The sequence below is a fragment of the Lissotriton vulgaris genome, chromosome 1_1 (genome assembly GCF_964263255.1).
Source record: "Lissotriton vulgaris chromosome 1_1, aLisVul1.2, whole genome shotgun sequence".
Lineage (NCBI taxonomy): Eukaryota > Metazoa > Chordata > Amphibia > Caudata > Salamandridae > Lissotriton > Lissotriton vulgaris.
Genome location: NC_141685.1, coordinates 1,181,168,180 through 1,181,182,656, shown reverse-complemented (window position 1 = coordinate 1,181,182,656; position 14,477 = coordinate 1,181,168,180). Strand labels below are relative to the sequence as shown.

At 54.1% G+C, this 14,477-nt stretch overlaps 1 protein-coding gene across 2 annotated transcripts in view; it reads right to left on the bottom strand.

The window, feature by feature from the left end:
• ATF6 (activating transcription factor 6) overlaps positions 1-14,477 on the bottom strand; it is a 1,839,477-nt gene that overhangs the window by 1,693,648 nt on the left and 131,352 nt on the right. For both annotated transcript variants that reach the window (XR_015309808.1, XM_086964422.1), the window contains exon 2: positions 12,306-12,382. Coding sequence is in view for 1 of the 2 variants with exons in the window: in XM_086964422.1 (XP_086820548.1) it covers positions 12,306-12,382 (77 nt within the window). In the remaining variant the exon portion in view is untranslated. The remainder of the gene's footprint in view (positions 1-12,305; positions 12,383-14,477) is intronic.

The window sequence follows — 14,477 nt, the reverse complement described above, 5'->3', positions numbered from 1 at the left end:
CCTCCTCCCAGCGTCTGACCATCGTACGCAGCGCAACTCTGCTGCGTCTGCCTGCCCAGAGCAGGGAGGTAAGCATTGTATTAAGCTTGTTGAAAATTCGAGGAGGAAGAGGACAGAGGGTATTCTGTAGGAGATACAATATTCTAGGCAGCATCACCATCTTTGAGACGGCCAATCGTCCCATGAGTGAGAGTGGCAGCGTATTCCAAAAGGATACAGATTGTTGAAGGGAACGGAGCACACAGTCGGCGTTGCGGGCCAGCAATTGTTCATCAGAGACAGCCAACTGAATGCCCAAATAGCGGAAGGCCTTCATCTCCCACCGCAGCCCCAGGGGCAGGAAACCCACACGAGGGTCTTCACCGCATCCCGCAAGGGGAAAGATCAGGGATTTCTCAGGATTAAGACGCAGCCCAGAAGCTGCATCAAAGCGTTCCAAGTGGTGTAACAGGATCGGCAGCGACTCCCGCGGGGAGGTCAGGTAGAACAACGCATCGTCCGCATAAAGCGAAACCAGGTGTACCACATCCCCCACTCGTATTCCCCAGGGTGCCATCTCCGCGCGTAGTGTCACTGCAAGGGGCTCAATCGCCAGAGAGAACAGGAGCGGTGCCAGGGGTGCCCCTGCCCAACCGCCACTCCTCCGAGCGGGCCGCTCCGAGCCTGACCCTGGCCGTAGGCGCACTGTAAAGGATACGAATCCAATCGCAGAAAAGGGGCCCCATCCCCGCTAACCGAAGCACCTCCAATAGGTACCCCCAGCAAACTGTATCGAAGACTTTAGCCAGGTCTATCGAGATCAGGACCTGAGGACCCTCCCTATCGCGCACCTCATGTAGAACGTGGTTCAGGCGCCGAAGATTCATGGCGGTGTTGCGGCCCGGAATGAACCTGCACTGATCATGATGCACCAGGTGCGTCATATGTGGGGCCAGCCGGGTGGCCAAGATCTTAGTAAGAATTTTGGCGTCGGTATTGATTAAAGTGATCGGCCGGTAGGCCTCAGGATCACAGTCATCCCCACCCGGTTTCAGGAGCATGCAGACCTCACCCTGCTGCATGGTGGGCGGGAGCGCGGCTCGCACCATCGCTTCATGGTAAAACCTGCAAGAAATGGGGCGCGAGGGTATCAACAAACGCCTGGTAAAACTCTGGGGGAAAACCGTCTCCACCCGGCGACTTAGCCTTCGGCAGGGCGGCCACCGCCACCTTGACCTCATGGAGCGTCACTGGAGTATCCATGTCCTCAGCATCCTCTTTAGAGAGGGTCTGAAGGGGCAAATCCCGGAGGTATGACTGATAGGACGCCTCTGTCACCAGGGGGTCAGCAGTATAGACCTTCTGCAGATGTGTGCGGAGCACCGCAAGAAGGTCCCGTTCTGAGTGTACTAGGACCCCAGCGGGATTTCTCAACGCAACAATCCACGCACGGGCCGATTCCCTTCGGAGAATCCAGGCCAGCAATCGGCCCGACTTGTCCCCTTCACGGTGAAGGCGTTGGCGATGTCGACCGAGAGTGAATCTATCTAGCCGGTCTAGGATATCATGGACGCCTTCTCGGGCTGTCCGCTCAGCGTCCATGTTCGACCCATCCGGGTCCGGTAAGGACTGGTAGTGGCTGAGGCGCTCCTCAGCACTCACGAGGTCACGGAGCAGCTGTTTGCGAACTCCATATGTCAGCCCCATACAAGCGCCCCGCACGACTGCCTTAAGGGCATCCCATTTGGTCGCAAAAGGGATATCACCCACTTCCCAGTTCAGGTCCAGATAAGTACGCAGGGGCGTCTCCACATGTTCCCGTCCCACCGGATCCTGTAGAAGATCCCCTGGCATCCGCCAGGTCCTCGGGCGGGAGGAGCGGTCCACCCACTGTACCGTGCACGTCACGGACGAATGGTCGGACAAGAACCGGGCCTGATGTGTGACCGATAAAACAAGGGATGCGCCAATGTTGGCCGCAAGGACCCTGTCGAGCCTGCTATCAATCAATCAATCAGTGACACTTATAAAGCGTGCTACATACCCGTGGGGTCTCAAGGCGCTGGGGGGGGGGGGAGCCGCTACTGCTCGAACAGCCAGGTCTTCAGCTTCTTCCTGAAGGAGAGGTGGTCTTGGGTCAGGCGCAGGTCGGTCGGGAGGGAGTTCCAGGTCTTGGCGGCCAGGTGGGAGAAGGACCTTCCTCCTGTAGTCGCTCTTCGGATGCGGGGGACGGCGGCGAGGGCGTGGTTGGCTGATCGGAGGTGGCGTTTGGGAGCGTAGAAGTTGACTCGGCTGTTGAGGTAGCTCGGGCCTTGGTCGTGTAGGGCTTTGTGTGCGTGGGTGAGGAGGCGGAAGGTGATTCTTTTGTTGACGGGGAGCCAGTGAAGGTCTCGCAGATGTCCGGAGATGTGGCTGGTTCGTGGGATGTCGAGGATGAGTCTGGCTGAGGCGTTCTGGATCCGCTGGAGTCTCTTCTGGAGCTTGGCGGTGGTCCCGGCGTAGAGGGCGTTGCCGTAGTCCAGTCGGCTGGTGACGAGGGCCTGGGTGACGGTCTTCCTGGTCTCGGTGGGGATCCACCAGAAGATCTTCCGTAGCATGCGTAGGATGTTGAAGCAAGCCGAGGAGACGTTGTTGACTTGCCTGGTCATGGAGAGGGAGGAGTGTGTTATGTGTGGGGGTATAGCAAGTGTAAAGCTTCAGTCCCGGATTGCCGAGTCGCCAGACATCCACAGCACCCAGATTCTCCATTACCTCCCGGAGTCGTGCCGTCATCCGAGGTTTTGTACCCGCCCGGGGGGATGCCTGTTCAGCAGTGGATCCAGTACACAATTAAAATCTCCAAACCAGAGGAGGGGGGCATCCAAGTCCGTCGCTATAAGCTCCTGCAGGCGGGTAAAGAAACTCGGGTCATCTATGTTAGGTGCATAAGAGTTCACCAGCAGGAAGTCCCTCCCATCCAGTTTCACACGTATAAGAACATATCTGCCCTCAACATCAGCCTCAACATACTGGACTGCTAGGGGTACCCCCGGAGCCACCCAGATCAGGACCCCCCGAGCATAGGGAGAGAAGGAGGAATGGAACAACTGACCCCTCCATTTCCTTGCCAATTTAAGAGCACCCTCCTCATTCAAATGCGTTTCCTGTAGGCACGCCACTGATACTCCATGCCGACGAAGGAAGGATAGCACCCTATGCCGCTTGGAGCAAGTACCCAGGCCACGCACGTTCCAAGTTAAAAATTTGAATCCCATAAGCGTTGGTCTTGCCCATCCGGGCACCCAAGTTTAACTTCTGCAAACAGCCTCCTAGGGGCACGAACAGTAGTACACACTATGCCAAAAACAAATACCCCCCACAACTCCCCCCAACCCCACAGTACCCGCAACCACCCAACCCCAGAAACAATCCCCCCCCCCTCCCCCACCCATAAGGAGGAATGACTCAACCGGAAAACACACCATCCTGGTCATCCCACGCCAGTGCCATTCAAAAACAATGGGACCCAACACCCTATCAGAACCAGTCCCCCCCCCCCCCACCCGCGAGCAAAAGGACAGCAACAACCAAGAACGCTACCCTGCCCTTCCCCTGCCAGTGCCAGGACGTGCACAGCCACCCCATACACCACACGCACCCCACTCTCACAGACAACCAACCAAAACCACCCACCCTCCCCCCCAACTCCCCGAGGACCCAATGTTCCAGGACAGTCTCTGGGAATGTTCATGAAAGTCAATTCCAATGCTGGGCGACGGTACGCCATAAACTCTTGGACCTCGCACCACAACGCCTCGGCCAACATGGTGTCCATCCTCTGTTCAGCCCACCAACCAAGGTTCCCAGCACCAGGCAGAAACAGCATTGGGCAGGCAAAAACCAGGAGGGGCGACCCACCCAACCTCCCAGGGCAACAACATTTTAACAAGACAGTACCTCATATCAGAGTTCACTCAGGCCGTGTTTCGGAGAGGGCGGTTTCCGGTATCACCGGGGGAGCAGAGCGTACCTCCAGCAAGGTTTCCTGCAAGGTATCTGGGACCAGGATCTCACCAGGTGCAGGGGCCTCAGGTGACTCCGGAGCGGCCCCCGCCGTTGATGGTCTCACGTGGAGCGCCCCATCCTCGCCTACGGTAATCCGGGGCTCGGGAGAACCCCGGGATCCAGACCTGCGTCTCCATCTGCCTCGCCGGCGCCTCGGGGGCCGGGTCCCCCAGGTCTCGCGGGGGCCACCCCGCTCACCAGGAGGTAGGTCGTCTCCCCGTATCTCGAGCCACTCCCACACTTCCGCCGGGGACTCAAAGAAGTGAGCGCGTCCTTGGGAGAGCACCTTGAGTTTGGCCGGGTACAGGAGCATGTATTGTAGCTTCATGTCCCGAAGTTTCTGCTTGACTCCCAGGTAGGACTTCCGTTGCTCCTGCACCTGTTGAGTATAGTCGGGGGTAGATGGAAACACGACTATTTTCAATGGTGATGGACTCCATTTCTCTCGCGGCCCGTAGAATACAATCACGATCCTTATAATTTAGAATCTTTGCAATGATGGCTCTAGGTGACTCGCCTGGGCGTGGAGGGGGAACCAGGGCCCTGTGTGCCCTCTCAATAACAGATCTAGCCCTGATCTCTTGACTGGGTGAGAGTATTCTGCTTAATTCAGAAACTCTGTCCATCACCACCCCTTGTTGTTAAATACTCTCAATAACAAAGACACTGGACAGTCCGGTCGGGCATAGCTGGGTACGGATCCACGTTTCCAAGAAGCGTTCAGCGTTTCCCGCCTCAAGGCGCTCCGGCACGCCTAGGACCCTGATGTTGCTCCGACGGGCCCTGCCTTCCGCATCTTCCGCTCTCCTCTCCAGTGCACGGGTAGTGGACGTCAGGTGCGCGACCGATTTCTGCAGGGAGGCCACTTCAGTTTGCAATTGGGCGATGTTGCCCTCCGCGTCTGAGACCTTGTCCGCCACCTTACGGAGGTCCGTCCGGAGGAGATTTACATCGATCGACACAGTCTCGATCTGCCTCTCCAAGGCAGAAAGGGATCCCTGGATCGCCTTCAGGATCTCTGCCCGGGAGGGTTCATGCGGTCCATCGCCCCCATCATCCGGTCCCGTCTGCCGCGTGATCCTCTGCGATGGCAGTCTCGAGGTGGTGTACTGCACGATGGTGTTGGGTTGGGAGGATTTCGAATTCCTATCCTTGCGGGTCGCCATCCTGGGGGGCAGATCGGGAGCCCCCACGAGGCGCCTCAGCTAGGACTCGCCCGGTCCCACCGGGTAGGCACAGATCCCAACAGCAGAGTGAAGGCGGGAGGACCGGTGGAGAGGACAGTTCAGCAGGGCGTACCAGGCAAATCCAGCCCATGCAATGACCCCCACCACTAGCAAAGGGAGAGCGCGGCAACCAGTGGGCAAGATGCACTCACCGGGCTGGGCAGGAGGACCTCCAATAATCAGAGTAAAAGCAGCTTACCGCCAACCAACGCACCTCGGGCGAGCCCCCTCCAGTTCCAGGGGCAACAATGTGATTTTCAAGCCTCTTGGGGCAGCACAGTCAGAGTTCCGCTGCCACACAGGGGGGGGGCGCTCCGGCAGTCGGGGAAAATAGCACGTAGTTTATGGGGGGAGCCCCAAATCGCCCGTGTCCCCCAGGAGTCGACACTGCAGGGCACCACTAGTCACAGCGCCAGTGCAAGTTCCACGCGGAATGGTCTCCGCAGCGCCCCGCAGCAGGGACGGAGGTCGCAATCGCCACAGCTACAGGGAAACCACAGGGGAGAGCCCGCCCAGGCCGCCCCGGCTCCCAGTGCAGAGGCGGGCCTTAATGCAAGTAGGTCCGGAGGGCCAGCGACCATATCTCGGCGATTACACCGCCTCAGTCCCCAAGAAGTCGCGTAGAGCCCCAGGCACCAGCGGAAACACCCACCTCGAGCCGCACTCCGCAGCCGGGAGCTCCGGTGTAGGATAGGGTCGGTGGGGGGAGGGGCCAGCACCTCAACCCCCTGCACAGGTCAGCGGGAGTCACCGGACCCCAGCTCAGCCCTCCACTGGCCTCTCAGGACGTCCGCTACAGGTCTCCGACCATCAGGAGGTCCGCCGTGTACGCAAGCACCTCCCCAGCCAGGAGACTTCTTCGGCAAGCGGGCCGCACACACCGCTACTCTCTCGCGTAGGCCCAGTCCGCGGTCTCGCGTAGACAGGCGGAGCTCACCGAGCGCCGCGGTGTTCTCCGGCGGCTTCAACTGGGCATCAGAGGCTCTCCTGGCGACGTGGTGGTCCCAGACGGGATGAGAAAGGATCTGGACCGTCAGCACCCCTATGGAGGGTCCAGCAAGGATCTCTTTGGCAGGATATAAAGGGTCCTCGGACGGAGCTGGTGAAGCTCACGTCCTGTCAGCCATGCTGCTTGGCCACGCCCCCCTAGTATCCCTATATCTAACCCTAAAATGGACACATGTATTCCTATCAATCACTCCTATGGCAGGTCTTATCAATCCTGAAGGCAGAGTGCTTGGAATTATGTGAGATGGTGCTCTGGCATGAGCTGAGCCCGTTTGCAGCTTGCGGAACCAAGTCCTAATAGCTGTTCCATGATAACGCGTACCATATACTCTTAAGTGCATTATAATCCTCGCGGTTATTTGCTATCTTTGGTATCGCTTTATCAAAACATGTCGAGTAAGGTGTCATACGAATTGGAATACTAACCCCTCGCCAATTCTGGCGACGGGGTTAGCATTCCACCCTTCTAGAGGGACACAACATGTATGTAACTGTGAACCCCGGTTAAAGCTAACTGGAGCGTCAGCATCACAAAATGGATGCTGCCACCACAGACACAAGTCTGACCTCCTGCTGCTGGGAGTCCTTCCAGCGAGGAGAGCTTGGACAAAGGGTTTCCTGTCAGGGGTGGTGCTAGCACCATCCCAGACAGGGTTTTGTGTATTCCAGGTAGGCAGGGCTGAGAGGAAGGTGACTGCAAGTGGCACCCCGGTGCTCACTGTGCATATGCCGGCTTGAACCAGTTCCAGGGGCACACCAGCCCCTGAGCTGGGGAAAGTCCGGACAAGGGAGAGGGGTGTAACCACCCCCTTCCTGGTCCCACCCATGGGCAGGACCTAGTCGCGTGCCAGCCCCTTTCTTTAGTACAAAGGTAGGAGCGGGCCCCCTTCCCAAATTAGATAATTCTGAATCTTGACTACTTTCCACGAAAGAACTCTTGAACATTTCTGAAGACTCTCCCTTGTGGCTAAGGAGTAGCCACCCTGCACCCGCAGGCACCATCTAAGCATCGCGGTTTGCTGTAAGTCCATCCTCCGGATCAAGACTGCCCAGCTCGACGAGACCCGGATTCCCTGGCATCTCTGACCTCTACCTGCATCATCAGCCCAGCTGAGATTCGAGGGTGTGACGAGACCTGAAGGGACCGGCCATCTTCAAAACTGCACGACGCTTAACCAGCACGACCGCAGAGGGATCCTCGAGTGAGTGCTTTGGGGTTTGAGAAGCCCTAACCCTGAGCAGCTCCAGCACCCCAGCATCCACGAGATCTGCGTGGGGCTCTTCTGCTCTTTGCTGCTCACCGCGTTGTCCGGTCACTTGCCTGCTGGCTAGTGGCCCTCCTGACGACGAACCACGACGATTACATCGCTGGTCTGGTTGCTCCAGACTGGCCCTTGCTCCCTTCCAAGAGAGGAGCACCCCGGACCCTCCTGGTCCACTCCAGACGCCATCTTGACTCCACCGCGTGGGCTTGACTTTGCCAAGGTTTGTTGCCCCAATCCTGGGTCCAGCACCACCGACAGCAGACACCTTCGTGGGACAGCTCACACCTCCATCCTGGTCGCCGACAACACCTCCTGGTCCGAGGGACAGCAGAGTCCAGCATCGCCCACTCACCTGGTCGAGGTGAATTCATCCGGTGCCATCCTGGTGCCCACCTAATCACTGGCTACTGATTAAGAACTGAGTCCCCTCTGCTTTCAGGTCGTCTCCATCACCGATCCAGGCTTGGATCCCTCCGAATACCTTCACTGGTCGCCTGCCAGCAACTTCTTCTTTCAGGCTCCATAGACTGTAACGAGGATTCCCGACGTCTTTTGAACCCTATGCAGCCGCAGCCCCTGGGCTAGGTAACCTGAGCATTTCGGTGCTCCAACGTAGGTTCACTATCTAAGTGTCCAGATCCTTTTTCGTTTTCAGCCTATCTAGTCGGATTCGTCCGATAACAGTAAATTTGTGACTACTAGCCTCAATAGACTTTGTCCCACATGCCGTGTGAGAGTGCACACTCTGCACCCGAACTCCCTAGACCTCCTGCTCCTAACCTGAAGGTTCAGTAGTGTAGTCCTAGCGATCCTGAAGCCTCTGGATCTTGTTACTTACCTGCTAGTATTTCGCATTCCACTTTTAGTGTATATGGTTTTTCGTGCCCCTCGGGCATTTGTGTAAATTGTGCGACTTAAAGTATTTTCGTAAGAGTTTTGTTGTGTGCTTAGCTCCCTGACTCATAAAGAGTTCAGGGTAGACTTGTTATAAATAAATATCCTTTTATTTTTATAAAAACTTGTGTGGTGTCCTTTCACTTGGTGTTCAAGGGGTATATGTGATGGTATAACAGCTGGCTTAACACGCCCTCTAGAGTTTAGCCTAAAGACTGCTCTTGTCCATGCTACTAGGATAGCTGGTCTATAAGGTTGACTTACAACCAATCATCAATAAGGGTCGTTTGGAATGATACACAGTGATCACTAGAATAGTGAGCACTACATATCAGGCCAACTTCTCACACTCAGTCATAAAGGTGGCCATGAACGCCTGCGTGACCGGCGGGGACTCCGAAGTGGCCCGGGACAGGCCCTCCCCAGCCGCAGGTGCCCCCGTCTTGCCCCACATGGCCACCACAGTGTTGTTTGGGGGCCGCCGCCGGGTCGGCCTTGGTGCCTTTATTAGAGCGCGTCATCGTCCCTTCCGGCCAGGCAGACCAGAGGGAAAATCACGTCCCTGCTCAGAAGGCGAGTCGGACCTCTAGCAAGCCGGGGCCAGTCGCACCACTGCTTCCACACAACCTCAATCGACAGGCAATGGCAGGGGGGGGAAAGACCCACCGGGGGTATCGCACTGGTTAGACTGCAGCACAGGGAGCAGGATCGCCCAATCCGCCCGAGGGACCCCGGTCAGGGCCACAGGCTCCCCACTGCAGATGGACAATGGTGGACCCCTCCCCCCCCTCTAAATCCGCATAGCTCACCTCAGTTAAGCAGCCAAGTCCCTCTTCGCAGAGTCTCCTGGGGGGCTGCCTCCGGCCACCTCGGCCAATCGCACCCAGTCGGCGCCGGCCCACCGGCAGGTCCTCCCCGCCTCTCCGCAGCCAGCCGCCGGACACTCCTCTGTGGCTTGGTGGTGTCCACACAGGGTCCGGTCTCAGCAGGACCCGAGAGGAGGATCCCCAGTCGATCTCTCCGTCGCTCTGTGAGTAAGCTTCACTCGCCGCAGGCCACTCCACAAGGTCGCTGTATGCCCCAGTCGCTCCTCCTCGGCAAAATGGCGGTCGCTGCACACTACAGGGCCTCACCACACCGCCGCCGCTCACTCCCTTCCAGGCCGTGTCTGCCGCTGGGGATCACCCGTCGGGCCACCGTCTTCCTTCACCTCCTCCTCGGCGAGGTGCACATCACCGTGCTCCCCAGCCGGGACGAGCCACCAGGCCGTCTCCCCAGGACTCCAGGCTCAGCAAAATGGCAGGTCCTCGAGCACCGGTCCCCTTCCAGAGGCCGCCAGCCCTCGGGGACAGCCTCAGTCACTCCCGGCGCAACAGGAGCCGCCCCCGTCAGGCTCTCGGGACGGCGGAGCACCGCTCTCAATGGTGTGCCCACTTCCTCAGGAGCACTCACTGCCCGTTCTCTGTGTCGGCCGCCTATGGGGCTCCAGACTGCAAGGCCAGAACGGCACCGGTGAGTCCAGCCGTCAGCAAGTCAAATCCGGCGGGCCTCCGCTCCAGATCCCGGGAGCGGGCCTCCGCACCTCCCAGCGTCCGCACGCCTGCCGGGTCCCAGGGGAGAGCCTCCGTTGACCGCCAGCACCGGTCGGCACCCAGGGAATCTCGTAGTCAGCCGCTCCGTGCCTTCTGCGCCGCTCACCCAGCAATCGACAGGGGCCGGGCTGCCGCCGTCAGGGTTTCAAAATGGCGGGCGCCGCTCGTGATGATCTGCCCGTCCGCTCCGGGAATCGCCCCTAAGTCGCCGCTCGTGCGGACGAGCTGCCGGACACTCAGCCACAATGCGCCTACACCTCCAGGGCACCCAAAAGGAGAGGCTAGATGCCCCTTGATCCGCTTTAATTGCAAATATAGGCCGGCGGCAGCGGGAGCCCCACCAGAGCACGTCCGCTCACATCGCCGCTCAAGCCACGCCCTTTTCCTTTTATTTTGGTGTGTTACTTTGTAATATGATTAGAACATATTGCCTTTAGAGTATTAAATACCTTGTTCAAACCAGTTGATCTCCCCGACAGAACCCCAGTTTTCCTTTAGCATACTCACTCAGGTTCTGAGGGTTACTGGGTTAACCCATTATATCTAATTTCTAAATACAATGAGTTTACATTCTAGGTAGAATTGAAAGCCATGTGTGCCTCTAGAAAGCTGAAGACAGGGAAACCCGAACAATGAAAGCAAAGCGTAGATCACTGTGGCATCTAGGTCTATTGGAAATTGTTGTTGTGCAAAATGCACGGGAATATAACAGAAGTATTATGTGCGAGACAGAAGTGAAAAAAGGGTGCTGAATAAGTGTATGAAGGGAGGTGACAGGATATTATGTGTAAAAGTGTGAAGGTGTACTCTCTGTGTTAATGAAGTAGTGGTGTGTTAAATGGATGCTCTGAGTAACAGTTCAGCCTATGTTTTTAGGAAACCAATATGCTTTTGATTGAGGGATGGTGACTAAGGGGGGTTTGTAAAATGTGGCGTATACAATCTCCCAGTACAGGTTTAAGATTGCAGTTCTACCGGTTAATTTCTTTTGGAACACAGTTTATAATAATAATGCATATGTATTTGCAGACCTTAGACGTCGGGCTGGTTGTCACCGAATGCTCCTCTTCTGACTATGCCTTGCTTTACTGGGCCTCCTTGTTACCTTGCCCTCAGGTCCACCCTCGGACCTTCAACTTTCATCCCGCATTCACAGTCTCCCTATTTGAGGTTCCCAGATTTATGTATTTTCCAGTTCCAGAACTGAGAAGCATTAAATTAACCCGTGGTTCATCCGTTGAATAGGACTGTTCTCACACTGAGAAAGGAAAGAAGTATTGGTGAACTCAATGGCGAAAGCAGAGGTCTAGTCAGCCAGCTCAGGGAAAGACAGGAATAGAATGGGGGAGTCAGGGAACAGAAAGCTAGTGTTTAATGAGCGTACCTGGGTGCATGCGGTTATGCCTTCTGTGTAAACTAGTATAATTCTCTAGTAAAATACAAACAATGAATAGAACGGAAAATATTGATGATTTAACGAGTATCCCTTGCAAATTGGGAGAATGGGCATGTGTTTCTGCAACAGAGAGACGGCTACCCTGATGTGCGAGTACAGGCTGCTATGTCTGGTAACCCCAACGTTTCAATCCAGTGAAATAGCAGCCATGGCTGCTAGGATGCCTGGACCTCCTTCAGGGGACAATAAAATGATTACCACTCAATGTGGTAATAATAACAGTTGTCATTTGCAGGGACGGCCACACAATTGGAAAATTGGGGTAGAAAGTACTACATAAAAACAGTTCTTTATGATTACTATGAGACGCTCTACCTCGACTACCTGCAGTCAACAGGGTGCTCCGATCAATACACTGCACGCAGCCCTGCTAAATTGCCTGAAACCATCGACAGTTGTTGGTAAGGTAATCCAAACAAAAACACGAATCGACTGGTAACTATTTGGAATGCGCGTTACACAATTTATTTTCGCACAAGAACAATTGATCGTCTACCGCAAAGCCAGTATCAGCAAACCAAAGAAAACAGCATCTTAGGTACAATCTGACAAAAAAACAGGCAGGATGTTTTATTATACAGCTGACTTTTAAAGCTACTTACCTTCCCGAGGTTAAAATAAAATATAATCAGGACAAAATCAACGTAAATCAAAGAAGACGAGACTGCACAATACAGCCTTAGATTTTTAAAGGGAATCAACACATTTTTATCCGAATTTTAAAACTCATAATCAACAATAAATTATCGTAATGCGCGCTGCGTTGGCGAGAGAAAAATCAACAGTTGAATATTAGTTTCCAAACGCACTACACCTGAGGCTTTCAATCTCCTGTACTTACCGAATACACCTGTTTTCCATCTCGTAACAGGTCACCTGCATCAACAAGATCACTTAGTTCATCAAAAAGAGTGGAATCTACAACGAAAAATAAGTGGTTACAATCAAACTTATCTTAATGCCGTTTGCGAGATTAGTTTTGAAAACAGGCAATACAATTTATTTTAAAAAAGCAATGGCGTGAAGAGCACGAACACTAATTTTACAAAATGGTTTAAGTGTGCAGGTCTCAAATAGACTTTGCTGGGAACAGTAAGAGGTTACTTTGCAATGTCACTGTGTTGTAACCTCACTAGTTGTGTCTTTTCCTTTCCCACCCCTCCCCTCTCCTCCCCTCTTGGTATGGTCCGCTCTTCCTCTGGGAGCGCGAGTTAGAATGTTGTGAGTGAGATTAGCCGCCAAGCTGGGAGCACCTGTTATCTATGACTAAATAAAATCGGACTTTGAAACCTTCATTATGTAGTGGTTCTTTACTACATTTTCTGGCGACGAGGACGAGGAGCTGAGCCAGGGTCAGTTGGTGTCTTCCGCCCTGGATAAATTTGATGCTTGTGCGGAGTTTTGAATTGAAAAGAAGGACTCAGAAGTAAAGATTTGATGATCACTATCCAGGCTGTACTCATCGAGGTGTTCCCGGGTGGGGACGTGAGTTTCTCGATTCCTGAACGTAAAAGGAAGTCGGGTGTGAAGCCTCAGTGAAGGTGAGCTGGTACCGTGTGGAGAAGAGGAGCGTTCCCTCCTTGTTGAAGTCTGACCGGCGTCGGTGTATCTGGTAACTAGTGTCCTGGGACAAAGGAAAGAAGATATGAAAAAATGAATTGATGACCTACTGCGGGCGTTCTGGTGAGATTGTGATTGAAAAAAGGAATAAGACCCGAGTGGATGAGTTTTAAAAGAGGCGAAAGTCCGTGAATTGAGCAACTGAAGCTTTTGAAGAGTGCTGAGCGGAGGGGGAATGAGAGTGTTTTAAAATCGTTCTCACCGCGAGCTGGGAAAAAAAAAAAAAGAAAAAAAATTGAAGTGATAACAATTGAAGTGAGCTGAGCGGAATGGAGAACTAAAATGTCTGATTAATCGTTTTCACCGCATCGGGAAGTTTATAATATAAGCTTTGGTGGCAAAGAACTATAAGGAGCACTGGAAAACACGAAAGTCTTTACATGGGGTGAGACACTCCTACATAATAGCATCGCCGCGATTCTCCACGGCATAGCGTCACCCCATGCAGCACGAAGCAAGACAGAGTCCATGAGGTGGAAGTGACATCTGTAAACATCCCTGAGGGTGCCGCAGGCGGAGTCTAAGCTGGTTTGGTGGCGGTGTATCCTGTGTGTGAACCGAACCCGAGGCAAAGGAGGTTCATCTTCGCTGGAGAAGGCACTGAGATGAGGTGAGAGGCGATATGTGGAGAGGCGCGAAAGGCAAGCTGTGTCAGAGCCCAGCCGTGTGAGCACGGAGGGCAAGCTAAGATTCAGCGAGAGGAAACGTCTGGGGAATCAACAGAGAGAAAAAAAAAAGGTTGCCACGCGGCTCCTGCCGTGAGCTGCGCTGAGGTGAGGGAGTGTTCGGTGCTTCACCGAGAGATATTCTCAGACAGAAACCGTCCCAAGTAGAGAACCTGTCAGCTGTATAACTCTCACCCGAAGAAGTTGAGGTACGACATCGGGTGGTGTTCGTCTTTCACAAGAGGAAAATAAAAGATAAGAAAAGAAAAGTCATAGAAAGGTGAAATCTGAATGAGTTATTTACGATCTTCCTTGAAATAGAAGTTTACATAGTTATTCAAGCAATTTACTGCATAACGGGGGGAGTACTCGTGAGTGAAATATTGAATAAAAGTATTACCCAATTGGTAGTACTGTGACTTTTCTTGGAATTCGAGAGGTGTGCACCAAAGAAATTGAGCGTGAGGAGAAGCCGAAGCTGATTTAGGTTTACTGTTCTCCAACTCAGTTGAGTAAAGTGAAGTTTGACAGGCGCAAGTGTCACCTCCTTCAGTTCGTAAGTGGAACAGGCGCCATTCTGCACTGCCACCCGGTGGGCCATTCCTTTCAATGCACGCTTGTTACAATCCCGGAACGTAGGAAAAATAGAAGGGATAAGGACTGTAACAAATAAAAGACGTCTGGTGGTACAAAAGAAAAAAAAAAAGATAAGGAGGTACCAATATGCA